The sequence below is a fragment of the Dermacentor albipictus genome, chromosome 2 (genome assembly GCF_038994185.2).
Source record: "Dermacentor albipictus isolate Rhodes 1998 colony chromosome 2, USDA_Dalb.pri_finalv2, whole genome shotgun sequence".
Taxonomy (NCBI): domain Eukaryota; kingdom Metazoa; phylum Arthropoda; class Arachnida; order Ixodida; family Ixodidae; genus Dermacentor; species Dermacentor albipictus.
The window spans coordinates 35,879,958-35,906,438 of record NC_091822.1 but is presented as its reverse complement, the minus strand read 5'-3'; the positions used below and the strand labels follow the sequence as shown (position 1 = coordinate 35,906,438).

The 26,481-nt window shown below is 46.3% G+C and overlaps 1 protein-coding gene across 3 annotated transcripts in view; it reads right to left on the bottom strand.

Moving 5' to 3' along the window:
* Pi3K92E (phosphatidylinositol 3-kinase 92E) overlaps positions 1-26,481 on the bottom strand; it is a 137,001-nt gene that overhangs the window by 22,872 nt on the left and 87,648 nt on the right. For all 3 annotated transcript variants that reach the window (XM_065454689.2, XM_065454690.2, XM_065454692.2), the window contains exons 8-14: positions 17,498-17,722; positions 13,086-13,334; positions 9,958-10,014; positions 7,555-7,740; positions 3,792-3,913; positions 1,474-1,617; positions 462-627 (exon numbers count right to left, since the gene is read on the bottom strand). In XM_065454689.2, coding sequence (XP_065310761.2) covers positions 462-627; positions 1,474-1,617; positions 3,792-3,913; positions 7,555-7,740; positions 9,958-10,014; positions 13,086-13,334; positions 17,498-17,722 — 1,149 coding nt within the window. The remainder of the gene's footprint in view (positions 1-461; positions 628-1,473; positions 1,618-3,791; positions 3,914-7,554; positions 7,741-9,957; positions 10,015-13,085; positions 13,335-17,497; positions 17,723-26,481) is intronic.

Here is a 26,481-nt window from a genome sequence, read left to right as displayed (position 1 = left end):
GAAGCTCGGTACTTCTGGTGCGAGCTGTCAGTCATCCTTAACATCATTATAATTTACTCGTTAAAGAAGATCGCACAAAAGTGTACGCAAAATCTGCATTACTACACAAGGGCTTCCTTGGATCCACTCAATATATACACTGCGATAAAATACAGGCAGGGCCTAAATTAGGTTAACTATGACACAAGGAGGATGTGGAGTGGGTGCATTAGGATACTAGATTGCAGCAGAAAGGGAGACTAAGATTAAGCTTTGCAGAAACGCGTTGCAAATATACTTTATAGAAACGTGAAAATTGGAATTTTACCTTGGAAACGTGGAATTTGGCATAAACAGGGAAAATATTCCACATAGTGAATCCAGCAATAGGAATAATTACTTCCGGTATAAACGTTCATGTATTGTGTGTAAGACATTAATCCTTGTAACAATCATAAAACGAAGAGTAACGAGGAGCCTGCCTTTCTTTTGCTGGCTTCCAAGTGGACCTGCTCGCCAAGGGCACGCAGCTTGAACATGGCCTCGGCTTGGCGCAGCAATGCCTCGCGGTGCTCCGGTGCACCGTGGCAGTACGCCTCGAGGACCAAGCCGAACTTGACGCTGAGCGCGGCCACGTGCATCTCGCACCTGCGCAGTGGTATCATCGGGAACCACGAGTTAAGTGGGCCCCTGCCTTGGTTCCGCTTTCTGAGCGGTTATTTCGAAAAATACCATTGCGAGGCACCGGACGTTTTTGGGACGCCCGACAACGTGCGAGTAAGCTACGAAGCGCTTTTTGTGAAGGACAAAGAGATAGTTTTATGCGGGCTGTCTCGTAGCTACGTTTTGGTCGAAATTCAACAGTATGTAACAACATGAAGAAGGGAATGTTCAGAATAAGTTCCACTAGAGATAGCTCCGAAGACGAACAAAGTAAAAAAAAATTTACAATAAGATTATTAGGGATTGTGCATCGGTCGATAACAGTACGCACAAGTTTCCCTGATCCAAATACACGCGGGAAACTTGCCTTTACAATAGTCCGAGCACTTGTTATTATGTGCACTTATTCCACCCACCTGATAAGTTCGCGCAAAGTACTAGATCCGCTATGCGATAGATATAGTCTACCAATCGAACGTAATGTTTGTTTAAAGTCTATTCACGATAGCTCAAGCGTAACAACGTGAATTTTGATAGATTAATGTAAACCTCTGCACCCCGACATCACTTGGAAAAATAAAGCGTATTGAACAAGGCCTTGCAAAATGACGGTGATATTACAGCCGCTGCTAGGAGTTACACTGACAAGTTATGCAATCACTGTACCTTCACCGCCTATTTCATGCTTTCTTCAGCTTTCATTTAATTTACCCCCACTCTTTATATACGGTGTGATACATCGCTAAAGCTGCCTTCTTGCAAGGATGCCTATTATAGTGTATCAATGTGTATGAAAGGGACACGCTCAGCCAACATACACGCGAGGCTTACCTGAGCAGCCAGAACATCTGATGCCCGATGTGCCTGTTTTTCAGCGCCCTTTCCAGAAGAAACTTGACTAGATCACACTCCAGGTATGACTCGTGCTTGAGCGCTTGTACGAGTTGCAGCAGGTACAACGACAGCTCCTCATCGCTATTTCAGAATAAAATATGAATTGTCAAAAACAGAGGACAGCACCATCATCTATGTTTTATCATGCTTGCAAATTCTCTTTGAGCATAATGGTCAGACACAATGTGACAGGACGTTGCGCAGGTACAGTGAAGTGCATCTGCGCTTTTGCACTGTGTTATGCTATCTATTGGGTCCATTGAATGGAATTGCGCGCTTAAAACAGCGCAGTCTATGGCCGTTTACTTTTTCAATGCACAAAAGCCCTCAAAATCGGGCGAGCGGCCGTATTGGTTTCGCCAACCAAGTTTCCACTGTGCTCTACCTAAGTGTTATGGCGCTCGGCTTTTTTTTCTTGTTTTTAACTCGTGAAAGCGCGAACAGGGCCCGGCTGCAGACCCTGTGGGGGGCCGCCCTTCTGAACCTGTCCGGCCTCATCGTTCGTCGACTGACTTGGACAGTGACGAATATACCATGCTGCGGATAAGCAAGATCAGTTCAACATTTCCTCCTTCTTCCTCGACATGGCTGTGTGACCCATCCGTTTAAAAAGGAAGTGCTCTCAATCAACCAAACGATAAGCTGAATTCAGTAATAAGAAACGGGTACACCTTTTCATCCTTGTGAAACGCGCAACAAATGTGCCCCTGTGCGATTTCACGAAAAAATACTGTCGGAATGTATAGCACAGTGGGTACATAATTTGCTCTTATAACGGCGTAGTATTTAACGCAGAGAGACAACAGCATGTATAAGAAAAAACGCGGATAGATTATATTTTAGCGAGAGTAAAAGGACACTAAAGGCAAATAGTTATTCAAGCTACAGTGACAGGTTAGTCCTCCAGAATCTCTAACGCGTCAATATTACCGCGAACGGAATTTTAGTAATCGAGAAATTGAGATAAATGCAGGACAAGATTACAGACTCCCCAGGGACATTCAAACATTGCCTCTTGACGAAAGCCCTCCTGTCACTAGTACTCAAACACTCCTTGCAAAAAAACATCCGTGTATTGGCTTATAAGATGAAATAAATGCTACTTGTCCAGTTCTATTCTATTTTTAGGACAAGCAACATATTCAAATTACTACTCACAGTGACGCGGGCGGTCGAAAGGTTTCGTTTACGCTCGACTCCGCGCTGACCACGCTTTCGCGTTTCAGTTGTTTCGTTATCGCGTAGCGCCGCGCTGGTATTGCTGGCTCGCGAAACTTTCACAAACTGCAAGTAACAGAGAATTCAACTTCCATGTGGTGTCGCAAGATGCCCGAGGTCTCCGGCAATTGACCAAACAACAGCTGCAACAGCGAATCGACCGCTCTACCTTTCAAGGGGCTTTACCTGTCTTGGCTTGGTGCCGCCGTCTGTCGGGCCTTGTTTTACTCACCGGCAGCACCAAAGGGTGGTGATGGCGTTGCCACGTCACCGCTCCCCCGGTTAGGCGGCGGAAGACTTGAATTTCTAATAAAATATTCAGACAATTCGTATGCAGTCTTCTCGTAAACTAAGTCTTTTCTTGGCACGAAACAAGCCTTGCAAGGTTTCTAGAATGGTATTTAAACAATCGACGTCGACTTCGTATTCTCCTTTAGTGTCCCTTTAAAAACTCGCGTTAGTGAGATGAGGGAATTATTACGAGAGATAGGCGTTGGTCTGTAGAGTAACAGAATAGGTGCCGCGAAAGAGAAACGCCAATGGAGGCGAAACATGTGATGGAGTTACGAGGTGAAAAAGTCGACAACGATGACATGAGTTCAGTAGAAAACGGTAGAAAACGTTGAAGTGTAGTGCCTGCACTCAAGTTTATTTCGCGAATAATGATTTTTGTGGCGATGATGATGAAATAACTTATGAAAAGAATGAGCACAAATACGGCGACAATTTTTGGTTGATTTTGAGGGCACGTATAGCAGAAATAGTCCCCACTTTTTGTACGCTCTGACTAGAAATAAAGGACGGTGCACTGTAGTCATTATGTGAGAGTGAACATGACACCGTAATCGTAGTCGTGCTTAATGCGCTCGCGCTACTGAGATTGATCTTAAGCTTGTGCGTGACTCGAAATACAGCGCGTTTCCTAGTGCAACTAACATTATTAAAATGAGTATTTTACGAATACACAATACCATATGTATAGTGCGCTCAGGAAAGTTCTAAGGTCTGTGGTAACAGTTACCCACGAATTTACTTACTCCATCTGGTGCAGGCAGCGGACGGCGAAGCTTCTCACGAAATTGTCGGGATAGCTGTAGTCTAGGAGCTCTAAAGCTTGCTCCGGCTTGAGAAGCTTCCATATCTGCAGCAATGCTTGCATCTTGCATAGTGAAACAGAAAAAAAGTGCGCAACGTTGAAATGATGCTGAAAAAAGAGCCACACATTTGAGTTTTGAATACATGGTATGCTGACTACACTTGAATATTTTTGCTTTCATGAAGCTTACTCTCGTTATCGGTTTTTTAAACACATAAACCTGAATTCAACATTCAAGTGAAGAGAGGGTGCGTACCAACGTTTCGGAGTTTCCACGCTATAGGTAAACGCAATGTCCCGTCTATTCATTTCAAATTCTCGCTGGTACCATGGTCTGAAGATGTATGATATCGATCAGTAACTGTTGAGAACTAGGAAAAGCACGGTGTTCTCTTGTAGCGTCAACCTACATTTAACTCCTAAAGAATATAAGCAATGTGGTATTGTCAGTTTTGGTTCTATTGCTTTTAATCCCGCCTGTCGTGTACCATATATGTATATATATACACACACACACGGGGATTTAAGTGCCAAAAACCGCGATTTGCTAATGTGGTTTCCTAGATCTGAAACAGGCATTCGACAATGTAGTACATGCAGCCCTCCTGAGCTGAATTAACAAGCTCAACATGGGCAAGCGAAGCTACAACTACATCAGAGACTTCCTGTGGCGCAGCACAGCCACCCTCGCGGTCGACAGCACTCATCCGACGAACATGCACTAGGAAGCGCCGGTACTCCTCAAGGGTGGGTCATATCCCCGCTCCTTTTCAACCTCGTGATGCTGGGTCTCACGGTGTACCTCGGCGAGATTGACGGCCTCCACCGCGCCTTGTATGCAGGCATCCCCCTGTGGCTGCACAAGGGCAGTGATGGTCAGACAGAATGCACCTTACAAGCAGCTGTCTCTAAGTAGAAACCTGCCTCCGAGACACGGGTCTCCGACTGTCTCACTCAAATCGGAGCTGCTCCCCTACCGTCCTCGCCGCCGGCCCAAGCGTACAGGTGAATCGCCTCACTGTGACGAAATACTCCTATATACCCAAGACGTCTCCTGTATTCCCCAAGTCCTGAAGATACGCATCCTCGGTATGCATATAGCAGCCAACGGGTCAAACGCAGAAGGTATCCGCAAGATCGAAGGCAGGGTTACAGCGGGTACCCGCCTGATCAAACGCATTACAAACAAGTACACGGGCATGAAGGTTGACAGCGTCATGCGCATAATATACTCCATCGCAATCAGTCACATTACTTATGTAGCTGCCCTCCACAACTGGAATGCCACTGAAAGAGACAAGCTCAACACCCCTATACGGAAGACTAACAAGATCGCTGTTGGCCTGCCGGAGTCCACCAGCACTGCTCGTCTGCTACAGCTGGGGGTATACAACACGCTTGAGGAAATCGTGAATGCGCAAAGAGCCTCGCAACTCGAACGCATGTCCCTGACAGCCACTGGTCAGTACATCCCGCAGAAACTCGGGTTCAATTATCACGTCCGATGCGGTCAGAAGCGGTTCACCGTGGTAGTCGCAGACGTTAACTCCCGGCTTACGCGCGCGTGTAGTGTCAGCACGGAATACCCGGAAACAGCGGAAGTGGTTGCGATTGCGCTTGCGCTTACCGACACCCTCTGCGAGGTAGAATCCGCTGTTCGTAAGAACGCATGGAGGCGCATTTCCTCCGAAGCTCTCCAGGTCCTAAGGAAAGCCGGTCGACAGCGCTTCGACAGCACCGCTGTAATGTGGTTTCCAGCGCACGTCGACACGCCCACCTACGACGACCCCCCTAACTTGAACGAGGTAGCACACCGCTTTGCGCGAAAACTGACCTGCCACGCAGAGTCAGAGTTCACGCAAAGTCAGGAGGTCCGAACTCTTAGAGTTCGGACCTCTTTAGAGTTCGGACCTCCTGGCTCGGAGCATGCGAGAACGCTTAGTCAGGTACAACGACATCACCAAGCACTACCAGCTAAGCAGGCGGATATTGCCGTCACCTTTCCCCAAACTGACTTGTCGCCATGCAGCTGTCTGGCGACAATATCAGACATAAACCTTCCCCAGTCCTGTGCGTTTGCGGCCCTATTTTTCCCGCTCAATACCCGAGTGCTCTTTGCAAATTATGTCAGGCAACTAGAGCGACGATCCTGCACATGTTCTGGGAGTGTCCTGCTATATCAGCTAAAATAGCAGTAGCTCCGGAAGCTCTCGCCTCGAAGTTGGCCACTGCTCTGCGCAGCTCCAACCTCAATACACAAGAGTCTGCCTGTAGCGCGTTCCAAATGTGTGCTCTTCATGAGTAGTAATCGAAGCCACCAAACGCGTCCCGTAGCGGGTATCATGAACCCATGCATCACAGTGTGCGGCAATAGACTTTACTTATACAGCAATGCACGCGCACTCTTCTACTGAGTACACTTAGCCTACTCGTCTTCCTTGCGTGGCGCCAGCCGGCAATATGCCACGAAAGAAACTACAATATACGTTTACTAAAGCTCGCCACCCTAAGTGCACAGTACTACATGGTGCCACATTCAAAGAGTTATAAGTTAGGACGCTCTATTCAGCTAGGAAGTGTGCTGCTCCACTGCAATTGGATAGCCCTGGCGTTATCTACAGAAGTACCTGGTTGTTTAGAAATATCTTACCAGTTACGTTCTCGCTTAATCATACCCTAATATTCACTCCGTAGTGTTAACTAAGAGGTGTCAATAAAAAAGTACTAAAACAGTGTTGCTCACCAAGAGTGCCTGTATGACTGTATTTACATGCGTGTGCAGGTTCGACCATATACACGGTGCTGTGTGATTCTCTTGCAGAGGTGCTACAGTTTTTGATCATGTCCATAGTGTCTATGGGGATTACATTTAAACAAACATTGTTCATACCATCTTTTAAGCACTGTTTCGTATTCATTTCATCCACACTTCTATGTACTTTAATGTTTACAAGTAGCTTGCTGCGAACACACAGTGGTTGCACTTAAGGTTATGCTTTGTATATAGCGCTTTTATGTCTACTAATTTCTTGCTTTATGCGGTGGAGTTTGTTTTTTAATAAGAAGAGTACTGTTTGAGAATGGCAATAAACAATATTCCAGCGTGCTGAATGCCGAGTACAGACATCTACATTGCTTCTTTCCGGTGCTACTGCAATGCATGAATTTTTTTTACTTTCCTATTGGAAAAGAAATCCAGGGAAAACGCAGGGAAGGTGGGAGATGGAAATTCAAGACGATGAGAAAAATGAACACAAGGCAAAAAAGCGGGAGCCAACGTTTCGACAAGTCCAGTTGTCGAAACGGTGACTCCCGTTTTACCTTGGTCTCGCTTTGCTCATCGAGTTGGAAAAGAAGTTAGGCAAACCGTAAGGCTGCACGCACGGCTGCATTGCTTAGCCGTGATGGTTCATCAGCAGGTTTTCATTGCAGCACCACAAGGAAGTGACGCATGGACCAGTAGCCAAGGATATCCAGAATGCGATGTCGAGTTCCCCAGGCTCATTGGTTTGGGCTCGTTTTAGACCACGCCGGCGACGTATAAGTCATTCCAATCATACGTAGGATGTATTATCCGATAACAATCGTGTTATCACACGAACTGGAATGCCGGATGCGACATAATAGCTCGACAACCAGTGCGAAACTGCAAATGATGTCCAGTAAAATTTTACGAATACGCGCGTAACTGGTTCTCCGCTCACCATGGCGACGTCCTGGTGGCGGCCCCAGCGGAGGGAGAGCAGCAGCTTTGGCAGGGAGTGCGGCAGCTCTAGGCAGTCGTAACGCAGGAACCAGAGCAACTGCTTGTCTTGCTCGTGCACCGGAGCGAGCGGGTCCTGCTCGGCGATCTGCCGCAGTTGCTGCCGGTGGCTTTTGCTCGCATGGCCCTGCCAGTCAGAATTGTTAATCAGAATATTGATGCAAAAATGACATATGGCCCACTGAGCGAAAAAGCCGGAGGCGTCAGTGAGAGCAGCAAAACGGCACCTATACTTCATCTCAGTAGTCCTCTACTGCAATGGGGAAGCCGCAGGACCCTTCAGCCAATGGGAAGACTGAATTCCCTCGAGATGTGTTCATCCACGCCGCATCGTCTGCACAGCGTCTGCTTGCCATCCTGCCAATACATGCTCCGCAGTTGGTGGATTGACGCAAAAAATGTGTGTTGTAACCATAGGCTGCGTTTGCATTATTGCCACAGCGGGGCATCCCTTCATCTATGTGCTTTCTCAGCAGTTCACTACAGCCTCTTTAACCAGTTTTGTGTAGACGAAAGCCTTAATAAATGTCTACACGCACCGCATCGTCTGCTGGGCGTCTATTTGCTGGGTGGTAGAGTAATGATGCAGTGAACAATTAGGACTTCGTAGCATTCGGCATCGTCAACGCATCACCAGCAGTAAAGCTGTGGTGCCATCTGCTAATTGGATATAAAATCATTTGTGCTGTTCGACGATGCCCCTGTAGTCCTAGCAGCATGATAATAAACAGTTCATCTCAATAATAAAAACAGAACTAGCTGCATACTTGGTCCTCAGCTGAAATGACACTGCCATGTTGCTGTGTAATCACGGTTAGAGAGGTTGTTCAAGTTAACGAAGGTAACGGCCACACTAATTGGCGGTATACGAGGTCCATGCGCAAGGGGCTTAACATCATGTTACGTATCGCTGTAACGTACCATGTGTTAAGCAAAAATATATCTGTCTAATCACGCCAGTAATCACAAAGTTAAGCCCGTAACTATAATATGCGGCGCGAAAATGTTGCCTGTGTACATCTCGTACCTTCGGTAGTGCTGCAAGTCACTTGTGAGATAGAGCATAATGTCGCATTGGCTGCGACGCCACGTCACAAGCTCACCTTGGGCGCTCGTGACGCTGCCTCGCGCTTGCTGGCTCGCGCCTCGACTGAGTAAAGCCAGCGAAAACCTGTTGCCGTGGTATTGCGTGAGGGGAGAGGGCTGTGCTTGGATCTATTTACTGCTGTGATGCAGGCTATTCAACAACGAAAGCTGTCAAGTCCAAACAGCGTGCGACCCTTACGGACGCACTTCTAACTGAACTGCTCTGGACTGCAACCAAGCTTCGAAATGCTTTTTTTTTAACGAACGGAGAAGCAACATGCAGAGACGCGATGAGTTATTGCTGCGGGCGTAGCATTTACTGTGACCACCAGCTTTGACAGAAGAAAAAGAAAAGTTACCACGCCTTCCCCCCCCCCCCCTTTTGACTGCAGCTTTCCTCTAAAAAGATTATTTTCAAGGCTCTTTGCACATCTCTGTCTGGCCACCCCGTTCTTTAACATACAGACAAAGGTCCCATTGCCGACGACTGTATCGTGAACCAGCTTTAGTTATTTGGGGTAGTAAAACATACAAGCAGTAAAAAAAACATAATGTCGATAAAGAATGCGTAGACGCCGATTTTGCAGAGCAATCAATTCCATGTACCTCAAAACGCAAGCATAAACGGTGAGAAGAATTACACAACCCTGAAAAAGCTATAGAGGCGTGTACATAGACGTATTGCATGCAAATTTTTATTGAAATAATAAAACTAAATAAATAAAAAAATAAGCAAATGAGGTCAAAATTATACCAATACTCTTCAAGAATTTAGAAAAGCAAAAAAATACATACATAAGGCTACAATAAATTATTAATTTTAGAAGGGTTGTTATTACAACGCTGCTGTTTGACCCATAAATCGCAGTTCCCGTTTTCTAGAGAGGGCACAGTCTTAACCATGCGCCGAAATGTATTCTTCTTCTAAGAGTAACACAGATTTCAATGCCATATACTTATAAACCTGTTAATACTTTCACTGTTCCTTTAGCATTCAGCAGTCACCGCTGCTACTGTAAGTTAACTTGCTTTAAAAAAGAAGCAGTTCTTTTTTATTGTTTTATCTGCCACTAAAGGTTTATGTCATTTTTTTCTCTGCGCAATGATCTATATCCGTAGGGCAGGTAAACTATTACTGTTAAGGTGGTGACGACAGGGATAAGTGATGAGTGTGATGAGAGCCAAGCATACATGGTAGTCGGGAAAGCAAGTGCACTACTGTACGTGCTACACCAACAAACGACGGTGTGTCACTCACTATTCCGTGCGCCGAGGAACCTTGCTCTTTCACGCACGATGCGGCGCACTCAAGTATCTGAAAGAAAAAAAGCGCACAAAACAAACTGTCAGTGCATGTCAAATTGCTTCTGCGTGATGTATTTCCCTGACAGAGATAGGAATATACAATACATAAACAGGTATTTGCTCTTAGTAAAATCTCAGGCAATGCCAATGCATTTTGCATTGCTATGCTTCGTCTTTCGACATTTATAACTTCACGACTGTTACATTTACGAAACTATGCGGGCTCTTCAAAGATTGTCTAAAATTCGCGCATGACAAGCGGACCTCTCATGTATATGGGTATATCCAGATCACGTTATTATTATTATTATTATTATTATTATTATTATTATTATTAACGAGTAAACATGTTTCTTGACAGTGGATAAGCGCATAGGGAAGCCCCCTATGCCATGCACGTAGGTGAGCACACGCCTCACCGTTTCATGTATGCCCTAACGAAGACCGACCCCAGCCTAACCATAGGAAATAAAGCACCGTTTTTGTCTACGTCCGTCCTCAACCTGCAGAGCCTGTATATATATATATATATATATATATATATATATATATATATATATATATATATATATATATATATATATATATATATATATATATATATGTATATATATATATATATATATATATATATTGCAAATGGGTTTGGGATCGGCAGTTGCTGTTCATGACCAATCCTAGCTCTTGGCAGCAGCAGCTCGTTCTCGGGTCGCGCGCCGCAGCGGTGGCAGTCCGCACAGCGCCACATGCATGTTACCCACTACAATTGCCCCCGCGGCGAGGAGGAGCCATCCTGGCGACCTAATGTGCTGACACGATGAGGGGGTCGTGGTACGGCTTCAGGCGGCTGACGTGAACCGTCTCGCGGCCCCGGCGGTGCTTGTCTGAAGATGGCGTCACCGGTTCGACCACGCAGTTCGCAGGCGATGTAGTACAACCGACGATCCGGTATGGACCGTGATATATCGCTGCAAGCTTTCGGCTAAGGCCTGGAGATTTGAAGAGCAGCCGAAGCCCGACGTGCGAGCCCACGGCGAAGGACGGTGCGGGCTGATCGTTATCGCGGCGATCTTTCTGGATTCCTTGAGTATCCGACGTGAATGAGCGAGCCAGTTGGCGGCACTCTTCAGCATGGCGAGCAACTTCGGAAAGAGCGGTGAATTCAGAGGCATACGGATGATATGGTAGTACGGTGTCGAGGCTAGAGAATGGTTTATGTCCATAAAGAAGAAATAATGGTTAGAAGCTTGGGAGAGCCTGAGCGGCGGTATTATACGCGTACATAAAAAAGCGAGGATGTGGTCCCAATTGGAATTATTAGACGCAACGTGCATTGTGACGACGTCACCAACAGTATGGTTGAGGCGTTCCGTTAGACTGTTATACCTGTGTCACACGGCCACTTTCGAACGCGATTATGCCACATTCGGACAGAAATTCTCGACCGCGATAGGCTCCCTCGTGCAGCTTGCGCAAAGGAAGCAATTGCGACCGAGAAATTCAATCCGGATTCGTGTAATATTCCAACGCGATAATATTCGATTCATTCTTTAGCCCTTATGGCATAAGTGTAGTTTTTTTTTAATAAATCAACAAGATTGTCCAACGGCCGCGTTCGAACAGCGGACATCGCCCACACAAGCTCGATTCAGTACCCACAACTCCAAGGTCGCTTTTCCTCAATAACGGCGTGCCCCATCATCGGATCATTGTTTTGACGTATTCAATCCTGAAAATTATTTAAAATTTTTCAACACTTCAACATACGCCATTGCAAGTTTTGTCCCATCCGGAAGACAGTGCAGTCTCAATATGTGTGCCGATGATAGCGGTCAGTTAACGTGTCCGATGCTCCTCCTGCTAAGCTCGCGCTAGGAGTGGGACGATAAAATTGTGACGCGCCATGATTCCGCCCCTATTTCACATTTCACTCACTCAGGGAGACATTGTCTTTCATCGACTCAAGCAGGAGGTCGAACCACCTTCAAATGTTTTAGAGACCGGAAAGGCCCCGTTCAATCGCGTTATACTTGTGTGCACGTTAGGCACGTGCAAATACAGTATGTGTAATCATTTCTTGCCAAAAAATATACCAAATGATATGCGGCGAACGCCTGAAAGCAACAGGCGGCTATCTGAGGCGCCATAGTGATGGCAAACATAGTAATACGCGTGCGTACCCGCTGGGGTTCTTTGACGCGTCGCCAAAGCCAACTACAGCAGCGCCTTTGCAATCCCCCCCCCCCCCCCCCCCCCGCCGTGTGAACGGTGACGTCGCGCGGAGGAGCAGAACGACATAAGCATGCAGCAAGTTACCACAACGGGCAGGTGACTTTTCCGAAAGAGCAATCGGAGCAACGTTTCACTTCGGTCCCGTAGCGCCACCGCTGTAGCCCGTTTCGTACGCGCATCCACACAATATCGCGTTGCATATTGCAGAAGACGTTGAGCTTAATAGAACCGAATTCTACAATGTTGTTTACATTTTTGGATTCTCAAAGAGGTACAAAGGAATTTATTCGTGCATTGAGTTATTGGTGGCAATTGCATCGTGCGATGCCGAAGTCACTGTTTAAATACTTATTGGTCAGCGCTGAAACTCTCAAGCTTAGCTCTAAAGATATGATTGTAAGACATAGTCTAAAATTTTGTTTTCGATCGAGTCTGCTGCGGTCTCGGTCATAAGAGAGCACTGCAGTGTTCGAGGGACTCAAATATTGTTCTGACACCATTGCCTCGTGATTCATGTTTTAGCACCACAGAACTACGCTACACATAAGGGTGTATGCAGTGGACGGACTCATTCCAAGAAAAGTTCTATGCATGTGCTTAGTTCCAACACAAGTAGCGCCACCGCTGTAGACCATTTCACCTGGCACATCAAAGACCATTTTCACCCATCCTTTGTCCTGCTCCTATTTCATTGAATATTACCAATTGCTAGGGTGAATATTTTCACACTTAATTGACATAGACGTCTCGTAACAAAGTTCCGAAAGCAATGTTTCCTTTCGCTTGACATGCCTACGGCCACCGTCAAATCAATACAAAAGCATTAATGCAAACTTTGGCTCAACTTGCCTCGTCCAGCTTGGGGAAGCAGACAAGTCGGCTGGCGTCGTACGTGTGGAATGTAAGCCACAGAAGCGTAGCCTGTCGTCGGTCCGGGTTGGCGACGGCTGTCCCCATCGGGTTCAGCATAGCCGGCTCATCTGCCTGTGGGTCGTCGGCGTAAGCCCACAAGCTGAGTTCCATGGAGCCAGAGCGTAAGACGCCCCGGTAGTCGTACGCTGTGACGTTCGCCCATGCCAGAGGCGCGGCGAATAATTCCTGCGCAAACGTATGCACGGCTGTAGCGGCAAGAAAATTTAGCAGCACAAGGGTGCCCAAGCCTAACACAGACAGACGAACGGACGAACAGACAGAGTTAGACAGACGGAACGATGGACGAACGGCGTCGGTGTGTTAACGAACCATGCTGTAGTGGTCGCACCCCCTGGTGCTATCTCATTACCCACGCAAGTAGAAAATGGTAGACAACAAACGCTTGCAATCATGCATGAAAGTTCTGAACACAAGTGCGCTCATGGGTTTGTCTGCAGCGCTTTGATCGGTTCACTGCAGCAGTTTAGCCTCTCGAAAAAGCTCCGCTGTATTCAAACGGTCACGGCCACATTATGTCTTGGAATATGAAGTTCTCTAATTTTTTATATGAAAGGAGAGTGAGACGTATCGTGCCTTGTCATGCAGCACATGGTGGCAGCTTCAAGAGGACGAAAAGTACCTGCATGGTCTGGCCAATCTCGAAGACCTTTGACCATTCGCATTACAAGTCTTGACTTGCATTGGGAAGCTATACCACAGACGGTTACAAATAGTCGCCTAGCCTGCTTGAGTTAACCAGGTCTAGCTACATGCAACAGGTAACTGCTGCATGTCACGATAATTGGTGGAATACAATGCAAGTGCAATGCAAAATTTGTACGCATCGACGGTACGCAGCGCGCATGTCAAGTTGTGACAAGTGGCACGATATGAAGACGCAGGAGAATAAGAATTTCATTCATTCACTCAAGAAAATAAAACGCAGCAAGAAAATATACAGTAGGCAGCCCAAAGCTCAAGGCTGTAAGGGGCCCCCTGTTCTAATTTAGAACAAAACAAATTAGGGTAAAACAAATGCAGCAAGGCTGTAAAGTTGTCAACAAATAATTACGCACGACTGCAAAAGAACTGAAACATGATATAATAGTATACAAAAGTATGTCTTGTACGAATTAAAAAAAAGCAAAAGTAAACAGGTTAAAGAAAATGTAGCGAAGAGGTAGGATGGTTAATTTGTACTGATGTAAGACAACAAGTGAATTGAAAACATGGTATAACGCTGTACAGGAGTACATTGTGTACTAAATTAAACACAAATCTCGTAAAGTGAAATTTATCAAAGAGGCAGCGTTGTAACAAGTACTAATACAAGAAAACAAGTGAACTGAGATATAGTTAAGCGTTGTGCAGATATAATGTTTCACACCTAAATGAAGCAAACAAAGCATTCGAAATTAGAACACAGTCGTCAAAATTCAGTAAAAATTAGAATATATGCTTTTTAAAACTGCCTCTACTAGGGGAGAGCTTTAGGTCAGTTGGAACACAATTCCAGAAGGACACCGCTGTTAATGCAGAAGTGAATTTACCATAATTATTCCACTTTTAAGCAACATAAAGTAGCGGGTGTAAATTGTGTTTTATTATGGTTAGCAAGTTGTTCACTCTTAAAATTATTTAGGGGTACGTTTTAGTGACGGGAATCGTAAACAGGGATTGACATGTTAATTTTAAACAGTTTATGATTTGTTAAAATGCGATGCCCTTGCAAAAAAGCAGCTATATGTGTCACCCCAAGACGCAATGCAGTAGGTGAAATGGCTGTGAATGAATACTTGTTAAAGAGAAAGGAAAGTTTGTAGGCAAAAGAATGGACGTGCTTTTATAAGAATTTGGATGGCATGTACAATTTTCTTGCTTTACATGTGAAACATGCGTAACCTACTTTCATTTAGAATCAAGGACGACCGCCGAAAATCTAAAATGATTAGAAGCTTTCATGGGATAATTATCCATAGTTATAGTCGGAATATGTATGACCTTAGTTTGAGTGGGGTGAAATAGCATGACGACTGGGTTACTGGGGTGAATTGCTAAAGAGTTACGACGACACTGGGGAACAATATTGTCCAGTTCAGTGTTGAGCTTGGAAGTTAGTCTATATAAATATATATATATATATACATATATATATATATATATATATATATATATATATATATATATATATATATATATATATATATAGATTGCAGCAGTTATAATCCTGGTGTCATCCGCACAGAGCTAACGTTAACAATGCGAAAGATGGGGAGTTAAGTCATTATTTTAGAGAGTGAAGAGTAAGAGGCCCAATATTGACCCTTGAGGAACTCCCTTATCAATTGATTTGAAGTTAGAAAGGTGATCAGAAATGCTAACAGCCTGTTGTTTCTTAGTGTGATAATAATGCTGATGATTATAACGATTTATTTCCATTTTTTTTAAATGGAGCGGCTCACACACAGTAACCAAGCCTGCTCCATTTATTCAGGTATGCTATACACGTTTTTCATTCCAGCATTTTTGTACACATCTCCTTAATGTTGTTTTTCTGCCATAAACCATCTCTACAACGTACTGCTACCTATGAACTGCTATACGCTGTGGCGCCTGGTGTAATAATATGCAACTGCAATGCAAAGTGTTGACATACGACGCTACATGGCGCACAACTCACATCGCACCACAAGTGGCACGATACGATGGTAATGATAATGATGATGACGATTTATTGGCCTCCCCTTTCAAACGGGGCGGTTTGAAAGTAGTTACCTAGCCATCCTAATTTATTAAGCTGTACTCTACGTGTTCTTCATTTTAGAATTTTTGTAGAGATTTCCTTAATATTCTTTTTCGACGAAATGTGAAAATATGTGTGTACTTAGATTGGGGTGCACGTTGAAGAACCCCAGGTGGTCCAACTTGCCGGTGTCCTCCCCCCCCCCCTCCCCTGCTACGTCACGCCTCATAGTCTGATAGTGGTTTTGGCACGTAAAACTCCATAATTAAAAAAATTTTCATCCTCAAACCTCCCCTATCTACGTTGTACCACTACCTGTAAATTGGTACACGGCTTGACACCTGGTGTAATAACATGCCACTGCAATGCTAAGCGTGCGCGTATCGACGCTACGTGGCGCGAACCTCACATTGGGTGACAAGTGGCACGATGTTATGCGTATGATGAGGACGATTTCTTTTCTTCCCTCTTGGAACGGGGCGCTGACAAACAGTTACCTAGCCTGCTTGATTTAGTCAGGTATCTGATGTATCATATGAGGTATAATCTGAGCACAGCTGAACACTTCTTATGAGCTGTGAAAGCGAGTAAATAATGTCCTGTTGAACGCCGCTGCGCGGTCCTTCGAGTGAGCGTCTAGAGTATCTCTGACAAGCTCCTCGCGGGTAGGCAAGCGTTAGAACGCAGGCCACAGTTTCCGCGGACAAGGAACGCGCAGATAACACATGCTTCCGAGAGCGAGGGCAACGTAACGCCACAGCGATGCCCTCTCCTCTCACGCAACACCTGGGGCCATACCAGAGTAGCGGGTAAGCCTTTCACCTCTCTTCTCCGTCGAGGCGCTGGTGACGTGGCGTCGCAGCCAATCTCCATGCGAGTTTAGGTGCCCTTACGCTGCTACAGACGAGAGAAGCCGGCTTTTTCTCTAAATAATCCATGTGATGCTTTCGCGTCAGTATATAAGACGACTACTGCTTTCAGAAGCCGGCGTTGGCGCATTAAATGGATTGAGAGCTACAGGCATCGCTGATATGTGCTGACTTTCGCTTGTCATCATCTTCGCAATTAGCTAGCGCAAGTTAAAATTGGTGTCACCTGTTTCAGACGCAGGGCAATACCAGAAGCATTAATCTCGACATGTTTATGGTACAACCGTATGATCCATTGAAAGGCGTTCCACAACATCTGCGCTGTGGCATGCGTCGAGGTTATCAACGGCCGCCAAATTATTTGACCTGCAAGGAACAAGCGATGGTGGGCAAAGTTCTGCGCTGGAATTAAGGCACATTGTAAAGCTACACGGAGACACCACCTGACTTGTCTAGTGACGTATCTACCGAGCAGCAGCGCCGCTCTCACTGCATCTATCTACGCTGCCCGATGGCTGCGTTGTTCCCAGGCCAGGATGCGTTTTGTGGTGCGAATTTTGCCAATAATAGCGTCATGCTTCTGCCACCGAGTAACACAGACGCGCCAATAGTGAGCGGGTAAACATGCCTATAGAAAACGCCAAATGTTGCCACCGCTTTACGTTTGGCTGACGCAAACAGCCGAATAGGTGCACTTGCGAATATATGCTGTTAAGAGAAGCAGAATATTCGCGTACCGGTCCGAGCCTCCTGCGAGAGCGCTGGGCTCCTCCCCTGGCGCCCTTGGTGACCTCGTACATGACGAGGGAGAGTCGAGCTGCATTGGGAACATCCTGCACGGGCAACGTGAACTCAAGCTCCTGGTCCCAGGTGCATCGACCATCGTTGACCGCGCATTCTCCCGTGCGCCGCGTCTCACATAGAAGCTCCGTGCCGTGGTAAAGGCCGGCCTCCACCGCCAGCTGCAAGCGTAAACATCACATTTATTTGTTAACCCCGGCCCAAAGGCTCATACGCAATTTTTTATGACCCCTTATACTTATTCCTATATTAGCATCAACACCCGCACGCACGCACATAGCAGTCTGTAGTGGAACAATGAAACCAAGACTCAGTTTCGACTGAAAGGTGAAGGATTTATTGTGATAGCAAATTAATAGACCGATATACGCAATGCTACTAGTTTTATTAGCTCTACAAACTGCTGTCAACATTCGCTCACTAATGAAACTAACAAGCACGGTGTCACGCGCGCACATGCAAACATGAACCCATCTCAATCGATGAACGTGGACACTCGGTCTCCGAGCGCTGGCGTGATGAAGAGCGGCAGCAGCGGCGAGCGAATTCCCCTTTGTGCTGCCTCTAGGTTCAGCGCGAAGGAGGCGCGCGACAACGCAGCGCACACGAAACCTCCAGCTGTCTAGCGTTGGCTAGCCTTCGAACCCATCGCAGAACGCCTGCGATATAGGGCTCGGGTGGCCGCGCTCAGCTGCCACAGCCTCAGTAGAAGACGCGATGCGCCACTAACTTCCACGTTCCCCCGTCCCTCCTAGCGCGCGCACATCCCTCCGTTCGACCCTTGCGAGCGTGAGAAGACCGCGCGCCCTGTCCACCTTCCTCCCTTGCGTGCGGGAAGACGCCGTCGCACCAAGCTGCCATCCTCCTCGGCTCACCATCGCATCGTTTGCCTGGTACCTATAGCACACGGCACGCGGCGCGATCTTGACGCACTTGAACTTTATAGGAACCTCATGGCGACGCCCACGTCAACGCCTTAAAATCGTCTCGAGTGGTCATATATTTCCTATCGCAATAATAATAAAGACTTACTCTACAGAGCATGCACATGTGCCTCGATGCGTGGAGAGTGTATACGCGCTACCCATTTGCAACAACACCTGTCAATACTTACTTCGCGAAAGAGTATTCTCAAACAGGCCGTCAGCCACCAAATAAACATATTATTCTCTCTCTATCTTCATCTCTATAATTTGTCATGCATTGCCAGCATGCCACCCAATGTTCGATGAAATCGTTCTGGCAAAGCGTTCGTTTGAGGATGGTAGGCAGTTGTAGTGTGTTGAACAACGTGGCATTGCTTTAGAACCACTTGGACAACGTCATATAGGAAGACACGTCCTCGGTCGCTCACGCAGCTCACGTGGTGCATCATGCCGTGGAATAATATGTTGTAAATTGAAGGAGACAACGTTACTTGCCCATGCAGATGGCAACGGTGAAGTCTCTGCGTATCGCGTAATATGATCGATGGAAACGATTATCTAACGGTTGCCATCAGGAGTGATGGAAAGAGGTCCACACAAGTCAATGCCGACGCTGTCAAAGAGGCACGCAGGACAAGGCAATGGCTGTAGAGCAGCGGTCGAACGGCAGGGAGGCTTCTTACGGCGCCGGCAAGCGAGATAAGAAAGGATGTAGCGGCGAACGAAGGGGTACATTCCACGTCAAAAGTAGCGGAGGCGAAGGCAGCTGTAAGTTTTCAATACTCCTTAATGTGTGCACTGTGGGTGAGCGTGCAAGGCGGCGCATATGTCAGAGCGCCGATGGCGAGGAATTAGAAAGAGCCACTTGCGTCCCTCGGAAAGATAGATGCGACAGTATAGCAAACCGTAGCGAATAACGAAGTTGGGCGCTTAACGGCGTATTTCCCGCGAAACAGGACGCAGCGTAGGTTGAATCAGCAAGTCGACAAAGGAAGTATGCCGATGATGGCTAAGGAAGACACGTCGTAAGGAGGCACAGATGGCGTCACAACACCAGGACAGGTGTGGAGAATTGAAGCGGACAGAGCATCCACATCAGACTGTTTGCGTCCCGATAGGTAAATGAAGCGAATGTCGTACCCCTGGAGCCGTAATGTTCAGCGAGTCGACCAGATGAATCTTTCCAGGAGGCAAGCCAACATAATTCATGATTATCTGTAACCGCGTCGAAAGGGTGGCCGTAAAGGTAAGAGCAAAACTTTTCTATGGCCCATATGATGGCTAGAGATGGTTCCCTACAACTCTGGTTCTCTGCAGCCGTACTTTGCCTCTGTTTCTGTGATGGCCACGGACGAAGAGCAGCCGGTTGCTACCCAGTACCTTCACTAGATATAGTGGGGGCGTCTGGAACCAGTACTACTTTTAGAAAACAGACACGGTCGTAGTAAGCAACTGACAATGGCACGTAACAGCGCAAAAGCCTTGAGCTTCTCGATCGTTATCTTCTTGCATGAGCAGCACACTCTGCTTCGCCAAGCAGCCATAATATTCCTCACTACAATCGGGATAACTTCGGCATGAAAGAAAGCGTAGTTCAGATTCAAACAGATCTAGCAGCAACACAGAAGCCTCAGAGATCAAAATTTAGCGTAGAAAATTTTCGCTCAGAAAAAAAGCAGAAGAAAATGTCCCCTATAACACGGCCGCAGCACCCCATGAAATCCCAATACAATTAATCAAAGACATCGGACCAAAGAGCAAGGCACAACTGTATAATGTGACAACGCAAGTGATTACAACGAAGAAAATTCCGGCTGTATGGCGTCAGAGCGAGACAGACCCCAATTCGAAAGACAATGTAAGTGTAGGACGAACTCATACAGGGAAGTTGCGGTAACGTCGGTGATATACAGGATGCCTTTCTTTTTCTAGCTCCACCAAATTTTTTAAAGATTTCGTATGGCAGATAGCACAAATCTAACCCTTCATTAAACGCATTGGTTTTCCAGCTGCTATTGTGCTATAACATACAAAGCAGCGGCTTCTTGAAAAAGTAACTCGAACACCAATGCATTTCGTCGAACACTTTGAAAATAATATCTCGGAACTGGTGCTGTCCAAAGAATTCGTTCCAAGTGAATTTGCCATGTGACCTGAGCGGCTATAGTTGTAGACTGAAGTACCTGGCGTAAATGAATTAATTAATAACTGAATAAGCATAATTTAATTATTATTCAATGAAAATGTTTAATTATCGTAGAAGTAGTATCCGCCTCATTGGGTAAATTAGATCAAGGGTTAGAATTGTGCTATCTGCCAGAGATAATCTAGCACCCTGTATATAATGGCAATGCAAGCCATACAGTAGAAACGGTCGAGCTGGGTGCAAATAAATGATGTACTGGAGGAACCACAAAATGGGTTCAGACCAGGCAGACGCAGTGAAGGCAATATGTTTATACTATTTCAGTGCATATAGATTTCAGTGGCTGATAATAGAATTTTAAGATAGCATTAGTAGATATTAAAGGAGTCTACGACAGCGTAGACAGCGAATTTTAATAGGAATTTCTCAATAACAAAGGCATACATGAGAATTTCGTGGAACTGCTGAGGGATATATATATATATATATATATATATATATATATACATACGATGTGACGCTGCAGCTAGAGAGAACGGAAGAAGAAGAGAACGAAGTGCGCTTGTCTTTGCAGAGCCGCTCGGTGTCGGCGCGGCTCCTTTCATGAATTCATGTTTAAATAAATGCACCTCATAATAAACATAAATATATATATATATATATATATATATATATATATATATATATATATATATATATATATATATATATATATATATATATCCACAACCGAGTACAAACTGCATATATGGAAGTGTTGTAAGTTCACCATGTGTGTATCCATTGGTATTCACACTTTCTAATGAGGGCATAGACAGATGACTGCAAAACAGTTAATAAGGCTTCCATTTATCCTAATGAATACTGGACAAATGGTGCGAGCAAAGGTCCCGGGAATGATGTATGCGGATGACATAGTGCTACTAGGGGACAATGCAAGAGACTTACAGACTTTTCAACATCAGTGGCAACTGCAGCGACCAATCTAGGCCTTAAATTCAGCTCAAAGAAATCGGGAATTATGATGCCACACCAACAGACCAGTAATTACGTGGTGTCAATTAAACAGCAATCATATCTACAGAGAAAAAATAAATACATTGGCCTATACGTAAACAAAGGAAAGACGTACACAACAGCCTACCAAGATAATCTGAAAATAAAGGAGAAGCTGAATGCAGCAATAATTAAACATACAGCAGCTTGCGGCCGTAGTATATGAGGTGGTGCGTGGAATCTGGCAAGAATTAAGGGCGCCGGCGCTGACGTTCGAAAATCCCATTCTGTGCTTCAAATTCGATACCATGTCGGGGTTGGAACATAAACAAACCCGGTAGGCCGGTCGGCTTTGGGAGCCACAGTAAAAGTTTGCGGTCGCTTTATCATATGCTGAAGTTAATGAAGGCGAATGTGTGCGCGCTCACAAGAGATTTATTACATTCGTGGACATTTTCATTCGAATACGTTGTTTCTTATTATTATGTGTTTTCTCGAAAGTCTTAATTAGGTGTGCCCTAATTTAACTTCGCTCTGACACCAAAGATAGTGGGTTTGATGGACTTAAATAACTATATCTTATTTACCTGTTTCTTATTTAACTTCGCAATAATTAACCGCAAAGCACTAGGGTTCCACTCCCACCAAACGTCGGCTCTCGACCTTCACGATATCAATCCAACTTGGAGATATGGCCAGCTCGCCCATTTCTCCAAATTTTAGCGTGGGTTCGAGTACCTTAATGAGCTTTGCCTTAAATAACACCAAGGCTCATGGGTTCCACTGCCACCAAAGGTCATTAGTATGCCCCTCGACCTTCATGATGTCAATTGCAATGCAATTTAGGGATATGGCCAGTTAGCCCATATCCCCACGTTGTAGCGTGGGTTCGAGTGCCTCAATGAATTTTGCCTTAATAACATTGGAACTCGTGGGTTCGATGCACACCAAAGGTCGTGGGTTTGGCTGTCGACCTTCAGGATGTCAATTAGAATCCAACTTGGGAGATATGACCAGCTCAAACGCATCTCCAAGTTGGCATGGGTTCGAGTGCCTAATGAACTTCACCTTAATTAACACCAAAGCTCGTGGTTTACACTCCCACCAAAGGTCATGAGTATGCCTCTCGAGCTTACGATCTCAATTTCAACCCAATTCGGGGATATGCCCGGTTCGCTCATATCTCCAAGTTGAAGCGCGGGCTCGGGTGCCTTGAATAACTTCTCCCTAATTAGCACAAAAAGCTCGTGGGTTTCACTCCCACGGAAGGTCGTGGGTATGGCACTCGACCTTCACGGTGTAAATTGCAATCCAATTAAGGGAAATGGCCGGTTCGCCCATATCTTCAAGTTCGGGCATGGGTTCGAGTGGCTTAAATAACTTCTTAATTAACGCTAGAGGTCGAAGGTGTGGCGCTCGACATTCGCTATGTAAATTTGAATTCAATTTGGAGATACGACCGGTTCATCTATATCTCCACACTGGTTAGCTTGAATTTTCGACCCGCCGTGGTTGCTTAGGAGCTATGGTGCTGGGCTGCTAAGCACAAGGCTGCGGGATCGAATCTCGGCCACAGAGTCCACATTTCGTCGGTGGCGAAAACATTCTTGTACTTGGACTTAGTTGCACGTTAGAGCCCACCAGGCGGTCCAGCGTCCCCCAATACGGCGCGCCTCATAATCGGGTCGTGGTTTTGGCGCGTAAAGCCCCATATTTATTTTCTTTTATTTTGGTGCTATAATGCGGACAACGAACTTTTTTACCAACGAGCCATCCAAAGCTTTCGCCTCAGAATCGGAAATGAGGCAGTGCAAGGTGACATGCTTTGGGCCTCGTTTTAAGTTAGAGAGCGCAGAGCAAAATTAGTTTTGAAGAAACACTCGGGAACATCAATCAAAATAACTGGGTGTCTAACGTGCACAATTATCTGTGCCTGAAAAGCGTGGACAGAGAATGGAGAAACAGGTCAAGAAAGTTGGCAGCCAAGTACAGGGTAAATGGAAAGTCTAAGTAGACAACCAGGAGTCATCAGAAAGAGACACAGAGCAAAGAATGGAAACAAAAATGATCATTGATTTCCACAAGAACGGGAAGAAATTAGAAGGGAAAATATGTACGATCAGACAAAGTGGAGTTGCTTGCTATTTAAAGCTGGAGCTGGTTGCGTAGGGACAAAAACATGCCGTTGTAAATATTCGCAACAAGATGAGGCATGTGTATGCTGCAGCGAAAATCCGGAGACCACACAGGACATTTTAATGGAATCTGAAGGGACTTATCCAGCGAGACCCGTAGTTAACGTACACTTTCCTGAAAAGCTTGGATTTAAAGAAAGTGAGGGGAAGCATCAACCGGTTAGCAGTTGAGATAAGCAAGAGACGTTTAGGATACTGGTGTACGAACTCGGGGAATAAATTGATAGGACCGGATCCGTTACATGGATAGGTAGCGATACAAGGTAGATAGAAAGTTTTACAGAAAAAAAAGACTTTGAGGAAGTATACAAAATCGTCATCATCATCATCATCATCATACTATTTTATGTCCACTCCAGGACGAAGGCCTCTCCCTGCAATCTTCAATTACCCCTGTCCTTCGCCAACCGATCGCAACTAGCACCCGAAAATTTCCTAATTTCATCGCGCCACCTAGTCTTCTTTCTGCCGTCCTCTACTGCGCTTCTCTTCTCTTGGTACCATTCTGTCACCCTAATGGTGCAACGGTTATCTAATGTCCACTTTACACGACCTTCCCAGTTCCATTTTTTTCTTTTAATGTCTACTAGAATATCGTGTACACCCGTTTTCTCTCTGATCCAAACCGCTCTCTTTCTCTTTCTTAATGTTATGCCTAGTATTCTTCGTTCCATCGATCTTTGCGCGGTCCTTAACTTGTTCTCAAGCTTCTTTGTCAGTCTCGAAGTCTCTGCCCCATATGTCAGCACCGGTAAAATGCACTGATTGTGTACCGTCCTTTTCAATGATAACGGTATGCTCCCAGTTAGGAGCTCACGATGTCTGCCGTATGCGATCCAAGCCAATTTTTTCTTCTGTGAGTTTCCTTCTCACCGTCAGGTTTCCCTGTGATTAGTCGGCCAAAGCAAACGTAACCAAAATGCTATACTAAAAAGACATGTAAAGTAGGCCATAATAAATCGGGCAGGCTAAGTGACTAATGGTCACCGTTGTGTTTCAAAGGCAATACCAATAAATCATCATCATCACGGCAGCAATGGCAGTGCCGGCTATCCGGGCAAACAAAAGGAACCATAAAGCACGCTTTCGCGCATCCGCGGCTACAGGGTAAAAAAGAAGTAAACTCTCTTTGTGGATGGTATGGTATGGTAAAACTTTGGAATGGAATCGAATTGCTCTACTTACAACTCGTCTACGAAAAATTGGAGGCCGCTTATGCTATCTTCGGCGGGTCGTTTCTGAGCACTCTGGAGCGCTCTGGCGAGCGGCGTTGTCTTCGGCTGGTTGAAAGAGGGTGCGCGCCCTGCGTTCGGCTGGCTGGTTGTTCTCGATTGCTCTCCTCTATCTTGGAGCGCTCTGAGGCGCTCCGAGCCCTGTCGTCGGAGCAGTCATCGAGATTGAAACGTCATCGCAGCGCCGCGTCGCTGCTGTTGGCGACGGCCCACCGTAACCTTGGCAACCTAGGCCACTGCATGCTGGCGTTTCGACGAACGTTCGTCCCGCCGGCACGTCCGCCGGCTTTTCCGGCAGCGCCGGGAGCATTGGATAGGCAAAACATCGGAAGTTGGCAGTAGTCACGTGGTTTCGCATCAGCAATTTCCTCTTCCTAGAGCGAGTCGCACGGTCGGCTTGCGCGCTTGTCCTCTACCTTTGAGCTCGGGAAACGACCGATCTACCCGGCTCTGCTTCGGGGCATACAGGCGACCAGTCGAAGATACCATTAAGCTCCGCCTTCAAGAGTGGAACGCGATAGCGTTATCGCATCCCGCTCGCACCGCCTACTCAAACGCGCTACACCAGCCAAACGTCGCGATCAGCAGAGATAGCCGGGCCCCGACACGCCATGAAGGCGGACGCGGCCATGGGGCGAGTGGCGCGCCACGTGTCGGGGCAGCGCCATGCATTGCGAGGAGGGGGTGTTCTGTGTTTGCCGCAAGATGGCTCTGCGTGTGCGCAGAGCGCAGAAGAAATTTAGCGGAAACGCACTTCGCTACTCGTGAAACTGCGACTTCTGGAAGTTACATGGTCGTAATTACCGATATACACCGGAGTATAACTTTCTACGGCACGTTTCTAAGGCAACACTCCATTCACTAGAGGCGATTTTGTCCCGTTTTGAAGGAACGAACTCGTGGCTGAGTGGTAGCGCCTCCGTCTCACACTCGGGAGACCCTGCTTCGATTCCCATCAGCCCATCTTGCAAGATGTTTTTTATTTACGAAGTGCCTTCTGGGATTTATCGCTCACGGCTGACGCCAATGACGTCAACGCCGACACCGGCTTTTCTGCGACACAAGCTCCTTAACGCTCTCACGTTAAAATATTGTGGAGCGTGCGAGCGCGTGACCAAACGGCCCTCCTCCTCTTCTAGTGGGGCACCCCTGGTGACGAGACCGACGCCTGCGCGCATGCGCGTCTCTCCGAGGCTGCAAGCGTGCATGTTTCCACGATTCCGTCTTAGGCGCCGGCGATACGCGAATGTAGCCGCGAGGTGCCCATCTTGCGATATGCGCTTTGGCGGCCTCAACGGCCAACAGCTGCGTTTAGTGTGCGACTGCTCCGTTCACATTCCGGGCGGAAAGCCCGTGGAAGTCAACCCTTACTCAGCGTTTTCTTTTAGATGCAAAGCAAAGGTGAGCAGAAAGCGTTCTGACGCA